Source organism: Astatotilapia calliptera, chromosome 10, assembly GCF_964374335.1.
Source record: "Astatotilapia calliptera chromosome 10, fAstCal68.1, whole genome shotgun sequence".
Classification (NCBI taxonomy): Eukaryota; Metazoa; Chordata; class Actinopteri; order Cichliformes; family Cichlidae; genus Astatotilapia; species Astatotilapia calliptera.
Window position 1 is genome coordinate 22,339,553 of NC_137431.1, and position 19,053 is coordinate 22,358,605.

At 39.8% G+C, this 19,053-nt stretch overlaps 1 protein-coding gene across 2 annotated transcripts in view; it reads left to right on the plus strand.

The window, feature by feature from the left end:
- The window catches only part of LOC113031075 (glucocorticoid receptor-like), a 64,043-nt gene extending 45,318 nt beyond the window's left edge, over window positions 1-18,725 (plus strand). For both annotated transcript variants that reach the window (XM_026182956.2, XM_026182957.2), the window contains 6 exons: window positions 1,189-1,305; window positions 5,697-5,969; window positions 11,636-11,780; window positions 13,543-13,673; window positions 17,937-18,094; window positions 18,432-18,725. In XM_026182956.2, the coding sequence (XP_026038741.1) occupies window positions 1,189-1,305; window positions 5,697-5,969; window positions 11,636-11,780; window positions 13,543-13,673; window positions 17,937-18,094; window positions 18,432-18,584 (977 nt within the window). In that variant the 3' untranslated portion in view covers window positions 18,585-18,725. The remainder of the gene's footprint in view (window positions 1-1,188; window positions 1,306-5,696; window positions 5,970-11,635; window positions 11,781-13,542; window positions 13,674-17,936; window positions 18,095-18,431) is intronic.
- Window positions 18,726-19,053: the final 328 nt, after the last annotated feature.

Here is a 19,053-nt window from a genome sequence, read left to right on the forward strand (position 1 = left end):
AATGTGATGCTTCCAGGTCCTGTCGTATAAGTGTTACATGCACTGGAACAAAAACGCTGTTGCATCAAGACTACATAACTGAGACATAAAATAGATCTTCAAGCATAGCCCATAAAATATTGAGCAACAGCCCAATGATTTAGTGAGGCCTTTCACAGCTAAAAAATACAGACCTGACAATTATATTGACAAAATGCTGCAGATTGTGATCTTGAAAGTGTTCAACAGACAATGTTAATGTACGAAATGCCAAATTCATCCTCAGGCATGTTTGTCCTTCTGCTGTACACTTGCAATGAGGATCATTTTGGGGCAAATTTTAATCAGCAAAAAGAACGCTCAAGAAACAAAGTAACTTAGTGGTTTGACATGTCATCATCTCTCAGACTCATGCGTATCCGGATTGAAATATTATCTTTTATTTGAAAAAATACAAGATATTGTAATTAAAGTATTTTAACCAAAGATAATAAAGCTAAGAGAATTGGTGACAACCAGGCCAAAATGTGCTTTATAGAAAAGTGCAGAGAATAAGGTTCGGTTGGATATCTCAGAGGATCAAAGTTGCACTGTCGTAAGCCATACTGCCACAATATGAAAGCATTTAGTATGTCTTCAATGAATTTACAGACATTAAACGAGTAAGAAGTTTCAGTGCAACCAGGAACTAGCTGTGCACATCTGTAAAATATAGAATTATATATGCATTCATAATTCTTTAACAACAAACTATTGCTTGCAAATATCCCCCCCCCCCCCCAAAAAAAAAAAAAAAAGTAGTTTAGGTGGTGATTGACTTTACATGACTTCCTCATTGTGGTCACAAATCAACTGTTCCTTCTTGTGTAACAAAGGATTATTAAGAAATCAAAAGTATCCATGCTCTATAATCAAATGTGGACCTGTTTTAGAATCTGGTGCATGCTCCATAATAGGAATGTTATGTATGTAATGATATGGACTGTGCGTTACTCTCAAAGACCAATGGCGTGGATTTTGCTGTCTAGTCTAAGTGCATAGTTGTGGAAGTGAAGCTGTTAACACCAAAGGGATCCCACAAGCCTGTTAGGCTTACTGTACAACAGGTGATTAGTGTGGTCATAGATATTGCTCGTGCTAATCCTTCTCAAACATTCTTTGCTAGCTAATGTCTTCTTTCCCCCCTCCTTCTCCTTCTTCTATTTACAGGCCAGCACAACTACCTGTGTGCAGGGAGAAATGACTGCATCATTGATAAGATCCGCAGGAAGAACTGTCCAGCCTGCCGCTTCAGAAAATGTCTTCAAGCTGGAATGAACTTGGAAGGTAAATGATCAGACCCATCTTTAAATGAGTCCAGCCAACGTTCAATGCTTTAATGAAAAACTGGGCATCTTTATCTTGTCTTATGTGCAATATTGTGAAGTAAAGTAAAGTACCTGTGCTGGTTATATTTCCAGCAGGCTTTGATTGGATCATTCACACAAAGGTGGATGTTGCAGTTCTTCTCTTAAAGTGTGAATTACTCTTTTCTTGGACTCTCATCTGTATGTGCAAGGGCTTGTTGCTGATTGGTGCTTCCACTTGGCTTATGTTCAGCCTATAATATTGACTGCTCTTCTTTCATCTTGGCTTCCACCATGACTAGACCAGCGCCACAGCCAAACTGCAGCAGTAATCCCTACAGCTGCTTCAAAGTGCAGCCAATTTGTCATTCGGGGCAGCTGTGATTCAGTGCGAGCAGCTTTAGTTTAGGGAAGTGGTTCTTAAAGTTTTTCGGGAAGCCCCAACTTCAGAAGCTGAAAAAAGTTCATGTCCCACACAATTTGTAATCAATCATTAATAAAAACTGATCCAAATTGGTTCATTTAATGAAATTAATTGTACCAGTAACCTAATTTTCCCTTCAAGTATTAATTTCACTTAGTGTCACACTTTCTCCTTGGATGTCCATGTTCTACTTGCAGTGGTTCATTTAAAGAAACTCTGGTCTAGGCAGTATAATTCTTGCAAGAGGTCTCTGGTCCAAATCCCAGATGATCTAGTGAATATGAGCCAAGTGGAAACACCAATCAGGATAAGGAGCTTGCACATATAACTCTGATTGCAAAAACAAACAATCACATTACTTAGTAAAAGGAAGCCAGTGATACAGAGCTGTAACAACAAATAAGAAAGGCGCATTCTAGCAGTGTGGTCTCAGTGAAAGAGTGGTTGCCATGAAATCATTCATAAGGAATGGAAATCATAGAAAATGAGGTAAACGGAGGCCAAATTACACAAGAACTGAACAGAAAATCTTTGACAATACGTCTTATCGACTGAATGATACTAATTTGAATAAAATTCTGGTTCAAATTATCATCAGTATGCATGGAGGAGGTCAGACGAGAGGTCCAACAGTGAGCATATACAGCCATCTGTAAAATGTAGTGGAGGATCTGTCATGGTTTGGGGCTGCATTTCAGCCAGTGTTGTCAAAATTGATTGAATTGTAAACACAGAGAAGTAGCGTCAGATTTTGATTAGCCATGCAATACATTTGGAAAGCATCTCATTAGCAACAGCTAAATTTTTTAGTGCAGCAACGATCCCAAGCACACTGCCTGTACAATAAAAGCGTATAAAAAATGAAAAACACAAACACTCATGGATTGGTCTAAGGAGACCATATGTCACGGCTGGCGGGGTGAGCCGTGTGGTGTTGGAGGAAAAGGAGGACCCAAAATGCGGCAGTGACTGATGATTCGAGTGATGTTTATTTACAAGTGGTGGAGTGGCAAAAACAGGCAGTGAGGCATGACAAAACAACTGAAGAAACCTAAACTGGGAGAACTAAATGACGAACCTGAGACCATACAAAAGGGGTGCAGGGCAGAGACAGGAACGGAACACCATAGAACGCAGACGAGCCGACAACGAACACAGACCGACACCCACTAAATATACACACACACAAGGTAATCAGGTAATCACACACAGGAGGGAAGAACAGCTGAACCTAATACACATGAGGACCGGAGGAGACAAGCTGAACACAATGACAACAGACACAGACTTTCAGAACAAAACAGGAACTCTAGGACACGAGCCTTCAAAGTAAAGCAGGAAACACACAGACTGATTTACAACACAACACGGGGACATGAACAGAGCACCAAGGACAGACACAGGTAGGGCTGAATATACACCAAACTTCAGGTTCAACCCTAAACTAATACAAAATCAGAATAAACACAAAACGCTGGGTCAACGACCCAGGACCATGACACCATACCTCAACATTATTGAACCAGTGTGTGATCATCCTGGTAGAAAGGGAAAAAAAGCAGTCAGTATCCAAATAACTTTAGTAGAGTACTTTAATTACAAGAAAGCTGTGGTGAAAAGTAAAGGTGGTTAAACCATATATTGGCTCTATTTTTGCCTTAAATCCAGGTTTTCCAGTTAGGTTTGCACACATTTCAATAAATTGCTGCACTTATTTCCCATTTTTTTTTAGCAAGATATAAATAAATTGGAGTGGCTTGAAACTTTTGCACAGTAGTTTATTTCACTTTAAATTTGTTATCAATCAATCAATCAATCTTTATTTATAAAGCACTTTTCATACAAAAAAAATGTAGCACAAAGTGCTTTACATGGTTAAAAGCAGCCCACCCCACCCTCCAACTCACTCCCCACACTCTCATTAACATAAACGATGTGAATACACACATATCCTCCCCCCCCCCCCCCCCCCCCACACACACACACACACACGCACACTTTATGAATCCAATGGCACAGAAATTTCCCCCCGAAATAGGTAAACTATCATTCTTTTATTTTAGCTTTAAAATTGAGCTAAATGACAGATTACTGACTATGTAAAGAACATTTTAGAGTACAGATGAGATTAGTAGTTTAGTATAAAAATAAAGGAAGAACAAAGGAAAAAAACAAGAATAGATTAAATATGGCCTGATGGCTAATATGGCCTTTATTGTTCTATATGGTTCACACTGATCACTGCTTAATTCACTCCTAAGTCCAAGCCTCCAAAACTTCTATTACCTGATGATCTTTCACATTTTTGGGAAGCAACAGGTTGTAACCAAAACAACAGCTTTATAACCAAGAACCTGCTTGTTGTGCTGTTTCTGCTTGATGCTCCCTAAGGGGAATGAAATTGCTGTTACTAGTTTGTATGAATCAGCGTTGAGTGAGATTACATGTTAAAAGTGCAGTTTTGGTCACAGGGTGAAGGTAGGTTCACAGAGAGTGAGAGGAACAAAGACAGAGAGAGGGATTTGATGGAAGTCAATGCATCAGCAGACAGACTCCCAGCAGAAAGGCTCTTAGTTGCCATAGAAACACCAAGAGAGGAAATTAAAAAAGGTAGAGTAGGAAAAACATGTTTTTTCATGGTAACCTCTCAAAGTCTGACGTTTTGTACATTTAGTAGCAGGAAATGTTCAAATGAGGCTTAGATAATGTACAGTTGTGGGCAAAAAACACAGCAATTTGCCATATCTGTTGTTTCACTGATGTCACACTGATGGAGAGAAGCTGCAAAACAAAAAAAACGACAAGAAAAATCCACTGTTAAGTCATATGTCGTCATAAATGGAATTCTTTTTGTGATTTTGTAACTATTTGCTGGGCAGAGACCAGCATGTGGCACTCTCCTGATCTTTAACTGGTTTGTTAAAACTCAAAGTGAAATTTCTTCATCCATGTTGTAAGGTGGGGTGAAGCAAGCGTGTAACTTAAATAACTTATTAACGTTAACTGGGAATATAGAAGTGTTTATACAGTACATGGATGCATTACAGTGTTGATTTTTCTAGGTTAATTACACTGTGCAGTAAAACAGTGAAAGCTAATTTTGAGTTGATTATTCACTTCAGGACATAATAGCCTGTCTTTATGTCACAAAGTAACTTTTTTGTATTCTGTGTGTTTCTAGAGCCAGAGAATTTGGTCAGATCAGTTTATTTCAATTGTTTTTATAGTTCTAGTTTCAGTGACTGTATATGTTTTCATTTTAGTTTTCATTTTAGTTCCATTGCCCAGCCCATGGAGAAGCAACCCTTCTGTCCAGGGTTTGCTCCTTGTGCATGTCTGGATCTCTTCCAGAGATGCTGTTGTTCCTAGAAGTATGTCTGCAATACCCATTGGGTCTCCAATTCGTCAAAATCACGAGCCTTTATCTTGCATTATTTTTTAGTTGTGAGGACATCTGCAGAAGAACTGCAGGTGTGGCAAAAATTGTGTTTATGTGGCAAAAATACTACCTATTACATATTGCAGCTGAGCACACAAAGGGCATGTACCACAGCAGAGACCATTTGAGCTCAATATTTTTGGCTCTTGAACTGATGTTCAGTCTTGGACACTGCACACTCTTCCAAGAAAAAAACCCATTTGTTCTTGGAGTCATAACTGATCTTTGAGCTGCACAGTGAAGGATTTTCAGAAAGCGATCTAAAAACAATAGCAGTGCCTAGAAAGGAGATGGAACTTGAAAGGTCAAAATTAGCCAGTCAGCCTGAAATGAGGTAAAATGAGGTAGAGTTTATGCTTTTTATGCATAGAATTGCTGAATTGTTTTGATTGCACCTTGCACAAAACATTTGTAGAAAACACAATGCTTGTGAACAATTTATTTTATTGAAGCATCTTCTGATTTTTTTTTCTGTACCTCTCTTTTATTGCTATGTCTCACCTCACAGCAAGGAAAAACAAAAAGCTGATCAAGATGAAAGTGCACCGGGCTGGGGCATCAGAGCCCACCATTAGCAACATGCCTGTTCCAGTCGTACCCAGGAGCATGCCCCAACTCGTGCCGACCATGCTGTCCATACTGAAGGCCATAGAACCAGAGATCATCTACTCGGGCTATGACAGCACACTGCCAGATACTTCATCACGGCTCATGTCTACTCTCAACAGGCTAGGGGGACAGCAGGTTGTCTCTGCAGTCAAGTGGGCCAAGTCACTACCAGGTAACAGAAAAGCTCTTTACCATGGATTCCCTTTGGTTTATTTTATATGCACAGACTTGCTCAAACAAACTCCATCACTGGTGGTAAATCCATCTAGAAAATTGAACTAATGGGTCTCAAGTCGATGATGAAAAACAACTACATCCACTTTCACTTGTCTATTTCTTTTAACACATGATGCCAGTTAAGGAAGTTGCCTCAGTCGTACGTCCCCACTTAGGCCTTAGTCATATAGGCCTATAGACTGACCAACAACAATGTGGCTACCTCCAGTTGTTATTTTAAAAAGTGGGGGACGAGTTTCCAGCAATGGTTAGCATGAAATTGGTCACAAAGAAGCATATGCCACTATACCGAAAACATTGTCGCAAGTAGATTGCTAATAGCACAAAAGGCAGTACTTTTACTTTGAAGGCACATGTTCTCTTATTATGGTTTGTATTGCACTTCTCAGTTTCACTACTACCTGGTGAGTAGTTTGCGAGTGTTTCAGTAGTACATACTTCTGTAGTGCTCTTCTGGTTAAGACCACAGCCTTTATTTGTCTGAGTGTTGTCATAAAAAGCAAATAACGAGCGAAAGTGCAGTTGTGGCTCAGTTCAGTAGCCAGCTGGGTGTCATCTTAATGGTAGGGTGACCAATAAGGAAGTGTTTGATGCATCTCACTTCAGACTGCACAAAAGGTAAATTTTTGATTTTTTTTTTATTCCTTTTTCCTCGTTCCTTTTTTTTTTTTAAACAGTTGTTTAGTTACCAATGTCATGTCACCTTTTTAATGGCTGAATCCATAATTACAGATGGAGGAGTAATTGTATCTCATGGCCAGAGTTTTTAGAAGCCTAGCACTTCCAAGGTATAAGGTCATGACCGATGTTAATAACTCATTAACTCTTAAATTTTGGGGATCACTGCATTGTTTTTGAAGCTTGTCACAAGGGCTCAAGAGCAGCACATGTAGTTTGTGCATTGCAGTGGTACTGAACACACGTGTGCACCCCTTGATACCAAAGGGAAATATGCCACTGCTAAAATGCAGCTTATACACAATAATTTGTATATTAACAAGGGAAATGTGCTTGTAACTATAGATTTGACAGAAAACTACCAGTCCATGATATAATCTCAGATCCACACATATAGAATGTATCTTTATACTATTTATTTGTGAATGTTGAAATGCATGGAAAATGAGAATTGGAAAAAACTTTCTTTGCCATGTTTGGGGACTCTTTTGCTCTAAGTGGAGCAAGACACTACACCAAAACATAGGATTCAGCACATAAATGGATATACTAAAATTTTATTGTTGTCAATATAACTTAAATTCATGGTTTAAATGTCAAGAAAAAACAATAATTGCTGGGTTTTATTCCTACGCCGTTTCCATTCCACCAAAACAAAAATGGAAACAAAATGAATTTGAAACTCCAACCACTCGTGCTAGTTTCAACTCATGGAAACAGAAAGCACATGACCTGCTAATCAGTATTTCTGCTCCTGAGAAACCTGCCAGAAAACCATAACATTGGCTTATGTTTTTGTAATTTCTTTTTATATGACAAGGGGAAAAATGAGGAGAAAATCTGGTTTTAAATCTTATGTATGTGATGTCCAGAACTGGCAAGTTCTATCGAGAGGAGAAGCACTAAAAGGAGGAGGAGGGGTCTCACATAGCTGAGCCATATTTCAAGGAAACAGAAAATGAAAGGACTTAATGTGCAGTTCAACTTTTATTGTTTTGAGAGCAGAAACAACTGAACAGCAACTCAATTTAAATATCCAGTTAACTGTATGGTCCATTTCTAGTATTTCTTAGCTCTTTTGTGGTAGTTTTAATAAAAGAATTGAGCAATTACTTCCACTTGTCTTTAATGTCTGTATTCTCTGAAATGAAAACATGAAAATATTCTGCACTGCTGTTTTAAAAGTATGCACAACTAATGACTATCACCTGAAACATATGCAATCATATGTGCTTACTAGGGGTGCAACGATACTGGTATCGATATTGAACCGTTCGATACAGTGCTTTCGGTTTGGTACGCATATGTATGAACAATACAAAATAAATTTTTAATTTATTTTATCAACTTTCCTTCTGACGATGCTGTCTGTGTTGAGCGCTCAGTGGATCTGCGCTCGACAGTTCAGCCTAGGCGGAGTAGTCGAACGCAGATTCACTGAGCGCAGGGCAAGCTAGCAGACAGAAGTTAAGCTCTCCTTGCAACATGGCAAATTGAACCTCCCCCACCCTCATTCAGATCTGGCGTTTGGAACTATTTTGGTTTTCATGTGACATATGACCCTGAAGGTAAGCGTGTCATGGACTAAAGTAAAACAGTATGTTGGATGTGCCATGCAATGCTCAATTACATGGGTGGGAGCTAGTGTGTTAGCGCAGTTAGCTCATTAACGTGTTGGCCGTCCAGCCCCATGCACGGGCAATCCGCGGTAGCTCGTTATCGGAGATTTGCCATGTTGTGGCGTTAACGTCATTTCAACAAGATTTACGCTGACAGCACTAGTGGGAACACAACAAATATGACTGCACATTTACACCGACATCATCCTAGTGCAAAGACAAGTGGAAGCAGACAAAAACAACAAGCATGCATGCTACAAACTTTACCGAGTCATTTAGACAGCCGTTAGCACATGATTCTCCTTATGGGGACCTGATATGTTTAATATGCTGCTGAGAATATAGCCCAGAAGAAGCGTATAGTATAGCTTTTATTTTGGAAAGAGCCATTTCTCTGTAATAAACTCTCTTTTCCAAAGATGAGTGATTCCTCAATCAGATACAGGGCTCGCAAAATCGCCTGCCCGATGTCCTGGGGCTAGCGATTTTTTCAGTCGGGCTACCCTGCCCGTCGGGCTATTGTAGGAAGGAAAAATATATGTCAATGCTTTTGCATTCTTTCGGAAATGTAGCTGGGTAATTATGTCATTGGCATCGGTGAGCCACTGTCAATATGTGACATATTGAAATCTTGTTTGAATTTGCTTGTTTTTTGCTTTCACTTTGCAATCACACGAACTGTGTATAGAGAGCGACAGCACTGATTGGTGAGTGATGATAATTTGCGCACCAATTCCTCTGACATCGTCTTATCAATAGTTAGCTTACTATGCAAACATGACAAGTGAAATCTCAGCAGCAAGCTTAAACATATGAGAGGTTGATCGCGCAGAGAATCGCTGAGCGTTATGTGAGTGCGTGTGTAAAAGCAGCAGGTCAGGGCTGTTCGGGGTTCTGTTTGTACAGTTATGTTTTGTTTCTGTTGCCATAGTGACGGGTGACGCCCTCTCGCTGCGAGGTGTGTCCTTCCGGGGTCAGAGGGCGCCCTGTGTGGTGTTGCTGTTGTTGTTGTTGTTGTTGTTGCTGTGCTGTTGCTGCGCTGAGCAGTTAGCTAACGGCAGTGTTCTTATGCAGATGTCAATAAACGGCTGTGCTCCCTGGCTAGCTCACGGGAAGCAAGACCAAACGATACCTCCGTCTCCTCCTTGTCTGAGCTCGCCACATTGGTGTCAGAAGTGGGATGATGGTGGCACCCCATGTTCTGACCCGAGTGACTTTTCCCCGGTGCGCCAAAAGAAGGCACCTGGGCATTTGCAGGACTTTGTGTGGGGTAATGGGGTCGTCGGGGACGACTGACCCCTTAGGTGGGCGCTATGTAGCGGGTCAGGGCTGTTCGGGGTTCTGTTTGTACAGTTATGTTTTGTTTATGTTTCCATAGTGACAGGTGACGTCTTCTGCAGATGTCAATAAACGGCTGTGCTCCTTGGCTAGCTCACGGGAAGCAAGACCAAACGACACCTCCGTCTCCTCCTCGTCTGAGCTCGCCACAATATTTTAGTTCTGCTGAGCCAAATAAGACAGGTCAGGGTGAAGAAGTGACAGCCAAAGAAAAGCTTACCACAAAACGGAAAAGTTATGACAAATCAGACTATAAGGCAAAAAGAAAGTGCAGCTTTATGGTTTCATGGACAAAATAATTTCTGTGGCTGCAATATGACGAGCGAAATAACCAGGGCTGCACATAAGTGGTCCGCAGGTGCGCATTCGCTGTCAAAATAAAAAACGGGCACAAGATAAGAAGTTGCAACGCGTGTTTGCATACATAAGATTTTCAGGAGGAGGACAGACATTTGTTTAGAAGTCTTAAAGATGTCGAAGAAGCTCCTTTAAGCAATTACTGTGATGTTCCTCCACCTCCAAAGAAATGTCAGAAGGAGTCCGAACCACAAAAGAAGCGCGTATTCTCGGAAAAGTAGTTGCAGGAGGTGAGCTGGCTTCAAACAAATGATGAACGTGTAGCCGGTCTGGCCTTAAACTCTTATTGCCGTTAGTTCTCTGCGTTGTGTTGTGCGAATGACCAGAGGAGTCAGCTCTCACTTTGCCAGCTGGGTGGATTTATTCTCCCAGAACTGTTTAAAATAAAAACAAAACAGTACAGCAACTTCACTTTACTGGACTTCTGCATGAACACCTCTCCTCAGCGGGGCCTCTAGGCGACTGAGGTGCAACATTACAACAAATCCAATTACCAAATAATACTGCTAAAATGTATTTATATTCATATATAACAAACAAAAATGCACTGCATCGTGAACATATAGTGACAATTACCTCATCAACAAAATTATACTTTAGGGAAACTTCATTTACCAGTGGCAATTTTACATATTTACAGTAAGTTGAAACAGTGAACATGAATCACAAACAAACAGAAGATATAACCAGTTCACATGACACAAAAATAAAAGAGGGAGCTCACATACCTGTTTAAAATAAAAACAAAACAGTACAGCAACTTCACTTTACTGGACTTCTGCATGAACACCTTCAAGGGAGAGAGAAGGATAGCGGACCACATGAGAAGCCACGTGCATGCTCCTATGCTCTCATCTGAGACATGCTAACTAGCATGTTACAATAAAGTGCTGTACTCGACAGAGAAACAATAATTCACACTAAAACATCTAACAGAACTATGAGACAAAATGCACAAAGGGAACGAGCAGTGTTTGAATTACTTTTAGTTACTTTAACTGTGTTTATTTGCTCTGTAACTGAGAACACTAGCGTACGCTCACCTCTCCTCAGCGGGGCCTCTAGGCGACTGAGGAAAATAGCGCGCAGCTACAGGAAGTGACTTCATGGGAAGTCAAAGGTCACACAAACAAAATAAAAGCTCCCAAAATATAAATACAGAAAATAAACATATATAAATAAACACATATACATAACCAATACTGACAAAGCGAGATAACACTGCAGGATGGATCTTTGGTGAAATATAAATTATTTTTTAATACACCCGTTACAAACGCACAGAGATGTGGTGCGGAATGTGCCGTGAAAATTTAATAAATGACAAATTAAAAAGGCATGAACATTTTTTTTTGTATCGAAAAAAATATCGAACCGAACCGTGAATTTTGTGTATTGTTGCACCCCCAGTGCTTACATATTAGCACATTTGTAATAACCTCATAGCTTGCTTTGTTTTGAAGACCGTCAGTCCTAGAGAGAGAAAAAATCACAGACAGTATTTGGTGTCTCTTTTTGGTGTTGCATCTTTGAAATTGTTATTGTGGTTGTTTTATGAACTTCTGTTTATCTGGTTTTAGTTGTTCTAACAGTCTTTTTACGTCCTTAGGCTTCCGCAATCTGCACCTTGATGACCAGATGACTCTGCTGCAGTGCTCCTGGCTCTTTCTCATGTCTTTCAGTCTTGGCTGGAGGTCATACGAGCAGTGTAATGGCAGCATGCTTTGTTTCGCCCCTGATCTTGTCATCAACAAGTGGGTAACAATCACAGCTGTTCTAATATTTGAGCAGTTTTGTTTTTCCATTTGCTCATTTTACGGTGTTAGTCTCACTTCATCATTTGACTTACAAAGTTAACCATTTATCTGTGACTCAGCTTTGTGACTCAGTATAGAAATCAGGTCAGAAGGCTGAGGGATAAAGTCACATGTAAATGAGAATTTGCTGTCTAACAATGAGAATATGGTTATAGTTTTTGCTGAAATCTAAACTCCAGTTCTGTGTTTTATTATGAGGGACGTGGGAAAGGGTGTTCGCTAGTTTTTGCTGATCGCCAAGCTGTGTAGGCTGCTTAACACTTCATCCAGTTTGTATGTTAATCTTCTTAAGAAGCAGACATGAGCCCAGGACTGACCTTCTCACCTAATTTTCAGAAGCAACAAAAAGGCCCCATGAATAAATAAGCTAGGCCAGAACATCAGCTGTTATTGCCACGTTTCGCAGGTTCCTGGTCCAAATGCACTTTTTCTGAGGCAAACTTCATAAACACAAAAAACCTTGATTAAGGCAATGCCGAAAAAGGGGGGAAAATAAAAATAATAATAAATATTTAAAACCATTAATCCTGCAGATAGCACACCCAGGAACACAGTATGACTCAACAAGGAACAAATACAAACTTAGGTTTTTAATATACACAGGAGTTAATCAGGGAGAGTGGAAACGCCAGGGTAACAAGACACGGCTGAAACTAATTAAGACATAAACGGATAAACGGAGACATAAAAGGCAACAAAACTAATATCAAAGCACATGGGGACTAATAAAATAAAACAGGAAGTAACTAAATAGGAAATCATATACAAGAGACAATGACTAGGGAGGCTAGAAAAAAATAAAGTATAAGGAATCAAATATCTGTAATAATAGTCTGTAAACACTTCAAGAGTTACACTACTCAAGTAATTCAAAAAAAATACAGGAACAACTGCATTATGAACTATACTGTAAATAATTTTCTATGCCACAGAGGCAGGGCTCAGGTTAGTCTGCAGTATGTTGATTACATAGCCTCATTTTTTTTTGTTGCCATTTACCATTTATTTGTAACAGCAAGTGACTACCCCTCCCTGAGTCTGGTCTCTTCCCATTAATAGGGAGTTCTTCCCTCCCACTATTGCTTGCTCATAGGGGATCATATGATTGTTGGGGTTTTCTTTCTTACAGTAGAAAGCAAATTCAGGTAAATAGAACTGAACTATTAAGCTATTTAAATACCTGCTGGGATTTCTGAAAGACCCATCCAGTTGTTCTACATTTGTAAACAGTGCTAAAAACATCGACATCTTGCAAACAGCTCAACCTTTTTATTGAAAATGGTTAGAAAGAAAGCCCTGAGCTGTTTGCAAGATGTCGCGTCCAAAAACTCCAGAGAGGAGTAAAAAATAGATATGAAATGTGAAGGAGTCATTGCCGATGGCACTGCAGTTGGTCAGAAAGAGTAGACAGCGCTCAGCCCAAGGCTGTGTATCAGGAGAATGTGCTGTATTGATTTTCTAAGAAAAAAGTAATGTGGGCTGTGTGTTAGTGGAAGTGAGGTGTGAAAATCCATCATGACTGATTTTAGAGTCTGTATTTCTCCTGCAAGGATGTAACACATCCCTGCCAGGGCTATTTATTGGGAATTGAATAACAGCATGAGTGAAACAGCTCCAACTCTAACCTGTGTGTCTCTTTTAATTCTGTTTTCTTCTGTTTCTTGTCTTCACCTGCTCTACATTTCCTCTCCTCTCACAGAGATCGCATGAAGCTGCCCTTCATGACTGACCAGTGCGAGCAGATGCTGAAGATCTGTAATGAGTTTGTCAGACTGCAGGTGTCCTACGAAGAGTACCTGTGCATGAAGGTGCTGTTACTGCTCAGTACAGGTAATGGAACACAATTCACTTAGAAAAATGACAGCAGTGTTTTTCAAAAGTCTCTCTGCTGGACTGGAAAAATCACTTTTTATTGTATCTACTGTGTTATACAGCTGCAGCTTTTTTCCATTTCCTTGCAATTTGTCACAGTAGGGCTGTTCTGGTCATGTTCCTCTTGATAAATGCGCAGAGGATTTTGATTGCTGCTGCTAAAGGCCACAAATTTCATTACTTATCAGTAATGCATCGCCTTTGTGGCAAAGATTCAACAGGGTGCTGGAAACATTCCTCAGAGGTTTTGGTCCATATTGGCATGATAGCATCACGCAGTTGCTTTAGATTTGTCAGCTGCACATCCATGAGGCAAACCTCCTGTCCCACTGCATCCCAAAGGTGCTCTTTTGGCTTGAGATTGGTGACTGTTAAGGCTATTTGAGTACAGTGAACTCACTGTCTAATTCAAGAAACCCATTTGAGAAAATCTGATATTTGTGACATGGCATGTTGTCCTGCTGGAAGGAGCTATCAGGATTGATCATAATATGGTCATTAAGGGATTGGCATGGTCAGCAACAATACTCAGGTATGCTGTGGTGTTTAAATAATGACCAGTTGGTACTAAGTTGCCAATTGGGCCAAGAAAATATCCTCTAACTTCTACCACTGATACAAGATAGGGTGTATCCATGCTGACTTGTTGTTTACACTAAATTTTGAAATATCACATCAGAAATCGAGGCTCATCAGACCAGGCAGTACTTTTCCAATCTTCTATTGCCCATGCAAATTGCAGCCTCAGTATCCTTTTCTTAGCCAGCAGGAGTGGCACTTTGTGTAGTCTTCTACTGCTGTAGCTCATCTGCTTCCAAGGTTTGATGTGTTGTCCATTCAGAGATGCTCATCTGCACACTTTGCCTGTAATGAGGGCTAATTGAGTTACTTTTGTCTTCCTATGGGCGCAATCTGGTCATTCTCCTCTGACCTGTGGCATCACCAAGGAATTTTTGCCAAGGGAACTGTCACTCACTAAATATTTTCTCCTTTTTTTGATCACTCTCTGTAAACCCTATAACAGAAACATCCTAGCAGATCACCGGTTTCTGAAATATTCAGATCAGCCCGTGTGCACTTGCATCACCTTTTTTCTCCCCGATTCTGATGCTCAGTTTGAACCTTCAGCAGGTCATCTATATATGTAAATACATTGGGTTGCTGCTGTATGATTGGCTGGTTAGATATTTGCATTACAAGCAGATCAACTTGTGTACCTAATGAAGTGGCCGGTGGTTGTATGTTTTAATACTGCAGTTCAAAGATCCTGTTTAAAATCACTGCTGACAGCAGCAAATGGTAAGCATGCCGCAAGTGTCTACACTGTCAGAGGCATAACGGCAGAACAGTAACATTCCTGTCTGCAATAATTTAAACCCAGTCTGCTGACAAAAGCACAGTAGATGTTTTGTTCTGTAGATGCATTATTATGTGTGTCTGTCAGTGCTCGCTGGACCTTTATGTCACTTTACGTTCACAGGGTGTTATGTACCCTAAACCATTTCAAGCACTTGTCTTGCATTTTCTTTAACTTCATTGTTTGGTTTAAAGTGTATCTTAAGTGTTTTATTTCAGGGGTCTTCTTCAGTTCTGAAATTCAGCGATCGAACATGGAGCCATTTCTTTTTAGAAGGACACATGAATTCAAAATGCCACAGAAAAGACCGGGTGTTACTGTTACTATCAAAATATGCAAGTTTGATGTTCTTTTGACATTCTTCACCAATCTGCGATGTAACAATGTGATATTTTCTTTTAGATGCCTTCTGTTAAATGTTACTGCTCTGTGAAAGTGCAGTCCTTTCACAGATCGTACCTTGGTAGAGAGTCATTTAATTTCCATACTAGAGGCTCCACTGAGAGTTGAATTAGTATAACTTTTGTGTTTCTTATCTCACTGAATAAAAACAGTTAGCTTTTTTTATTACTGCTGTTTAATCTTCTTTTATGTATGAGTGTCCAGTGAAAGCACATTATTAAAAAAAACAAAAACTAATTTTCTTTTTTAACAATTTAGTTTAGCTAAAATTGGATTCAGAAGACATTTTTACAAATTGTAAATTTATTCCAACTGCATTTTATTTGCTGTGTATAAATTAGTAAAGGCTGTTAAAGGACAGACTCAAATAGGCAGTGTTCATCAGGCCTCTCTTTATTTAATGTTTGAAGAGGTCAAATAATGAAAGCTGTGGGTTACCAATCAGTAACGTAACCCTACATGCTACACAAGGAAACAGTATCACTAAATCAGACCTTTCCCACTTATTTCAAATTTTCTTGTCTGTGATGGAGAGCATTATTCTCAGAGAATGGCGAAGAAGAGGATGCACTTCAGAAGCAATTAGCTTGTTATGCAGGAGGAAATTACATTTCTATACTGTGCACCGGCTGCATTTTTGTACCTTAGAGCGATTTCCATCCGTTTCCCTCAGGGATGGAAATACTATTAGATGGGACAACTTTGGTTTGAGCTGCTTTTATCCATTCTCGCACACATTATATGGAATTTCAAGTCACTTATAAGACTATTTGATATACTGTCATATTTAGTTAAATATAGAGAATAGAGAATGCTCAGCAGTGTGAAAGCACCACAAAACATAAATAACTCAATAAAGAATTTATAGGTCATAGAATAAGAAAACACAAGTTGTTTAATGAGTTTGCAGTGCCATTGTTGCCTAGCACAATCACTGCAAGTCACTGCTAAACTGTGCGGCTCACTGCCTGACACCAGACTGACAAGAGTCCACAATGTGCTGATACAACTGTATTGCTTTTCAAGTTTGAAGTTTTTGCTTTTCAGCAGTGACCGGCACAGCGAAAGTCCTCAGTGTGTCCTCTTTAATATATCATTTGAACGCAGAGAATCATTTTGAAGGGTATTCAAATGTCCTGATTTAAAAAGCAAAAGTGACACCTTGCACTGCAGCTGGTACTACTTTTAACCCAAATTCCAAAACTTTGGAACATTTTAAGCAAACTGCAATTATTTTCAAATCTCATAAATCTATATTTCATTCATAACAGTACACAGAAAACATACATTTCTTTACCAAAAAATAAAATAAGGTCATTTTGAATTTGTTGGCAGCAACAGCTACAACAGCTTAGTACCATGACTGGGAATAAAAAGAGCATGTTAGAGAGGCAGAGTTTCTCAGAAGTAAAGAAAAGTAGATGTTCACCAGTCTGCTAAAAACTTTGTCTACAAATTGTGGAATAATTTTAGGAAAAAGTTCCGCAATGTAAAATTGCGAAGACTGTAGGATATCTCAAAGAATCTCATCATCTACAGTACATGTGCAAGGGACAAGGCCAAAAATCAATATTGAATGCCTCTGATCTTTGGCCCCTCAGGCAGCACTGCATTAAAAAGCAGCTAAATTATGTCATGGAAATCACCGCATGGGCACAGGAACACTTCCAGAAATCACTGTCTGTCAATACAGCCATCCGCAAATGCAGGTTAACGCTCCATCATGCAAAGAGGAAGCGATGTGTGTGATCATGATCCAGAAACGCTGTCATCTTCTCTGGACTAAAGTTTATTTAAACTGGACTGAGGAAAAGTGGAAACTGTTCTGTGGTTTGAAGTTCTTTTTGGAAAATTGGAGACCATCCTGTTTGTCATCAGAACTCAGTTCCCAACCTGCATCTCTGGTATGGGGGGGGTGCATTAGACCCTCAGGCACTATCAATACTGAGAGGTGTATACAGGCTTCAGGGTATCCAGATAACCTCTTTTACAGGCAAGGCTGGCATATTTGAGCAAGACAATCCTAAACATCAGCTGTTAAAAAGCATGGCTTCATAGTAGCAAAGCCTGCCTGTAGTTCAGCCCTTTAAGCAACTGAAAACATTTGGCACCTGATGAAATGAGAAATATACTCTGTCAGTCTTCTCTGATCCAGAAGAGTGTTGATCATTTGTGTCTGAATGCAAACTTCTCACCTAACTCTTTTTGCCACACGAACAGCAGACACAGACCTGATAAGGACAAATTCTTTGATAAAAGCTTTGTCTTACTTTTATGTGTGTGTTTTTTTTTTTAATTTATACGTTCAGAACCCCTTCCTATGTTAACCACTAGCCTAACAGAGCAACAGTGTCCTTGAAGCTTACCAGCTCCAAGTGAACATGGGAAAAAATCGTATTTTTAATTTTTTTTTTTTAAATGATACTGATATATCGCTCTGTGTTGTCTCTGTGTGTGTGCAGTACCAAAAGATGGCCTGAAGAGTCAAGCAGTTTTTGATGAGATCAGGATGACCTATATCAAGGAGCTGGGAAAAGCCATCGTCAAGAGGGAGGAGAACCCTAGTCAGAACTGGCAACGCTTCTACCAGTTAACTAAGCTACTTGACTCCATGCAGGAGGCAAGTGAAACACACAAACACACACACACACACGTTTAAGTGTTTTTAGGCTACTTTGTTTCATATAGCATTTTCTTGATATTTATCCCATAGATTGGCTTTCTTTGTTTTTTTTTAATACCAGCCAGGTCTTTTCCACCTAAAGAATACACTCATATTCTGTGTAGTGCATTAAGTTTCAATCAAGTTAGTTTTTAGCACTCTCCCCTTCTGCCTCTCTGTAAAAACTTGTTGCAGACGTAAAGATCTTGCATTTAGAACCTACTCCACTTTAAGGGAAATCCTTTTAAGTAAAGTGAGTAAACAACTCTTACTAACCTCTTTGTGTCTTAACCAGATGGTCGAGGGTCTTCTCCAGATCTGTTTCTACACCTTTGTGAATAAAACCCTCAGTGTGGAATTTCCGGAGATGCTGGCAGAGATCATTTCCAACCAGATACCAAAATTCAAAGATGGAAACGTCAAAGCTCTGCTGTTTCATCAGAAATGACTGCCTTAAATTGTGAATCAATGCCTTAAATCCTGCCCTGCACATATACCTCTCCAGGGGCCCCTAGCTTACATATCCTGCCTCCCTCATCGCTCTGATTCAGTTTCTCAGTTTTTCCTGGGCCTCCTCTAGAAATTCTGCCACGCCCCTTCGGGGCTCAGCCATTCAGCCTAATCTTGGAGCACAATACCTGTGGCCTCAAGCCCCCATCCCAGTCCTAGTCCTGCCATAGTATCCTATAACCGACCTATAGCCCTTCCTCTTAGTTGGACTATGAATGTCTCTTGGGGTGGATGCATTTTGGGCAATTTTTTTTTTCAGTCCTCCCTCATCTACTCTACACCCATAGCCCTGTGCTTGTATTTTTAATGCTTTCTTACAATGGCTATGTGCCTCATATTAATTCAAGCCTCTAGTATTTTACTGCAGTTTTCACAGAGAAGCTAACATATAGAGTACAAACACCTTT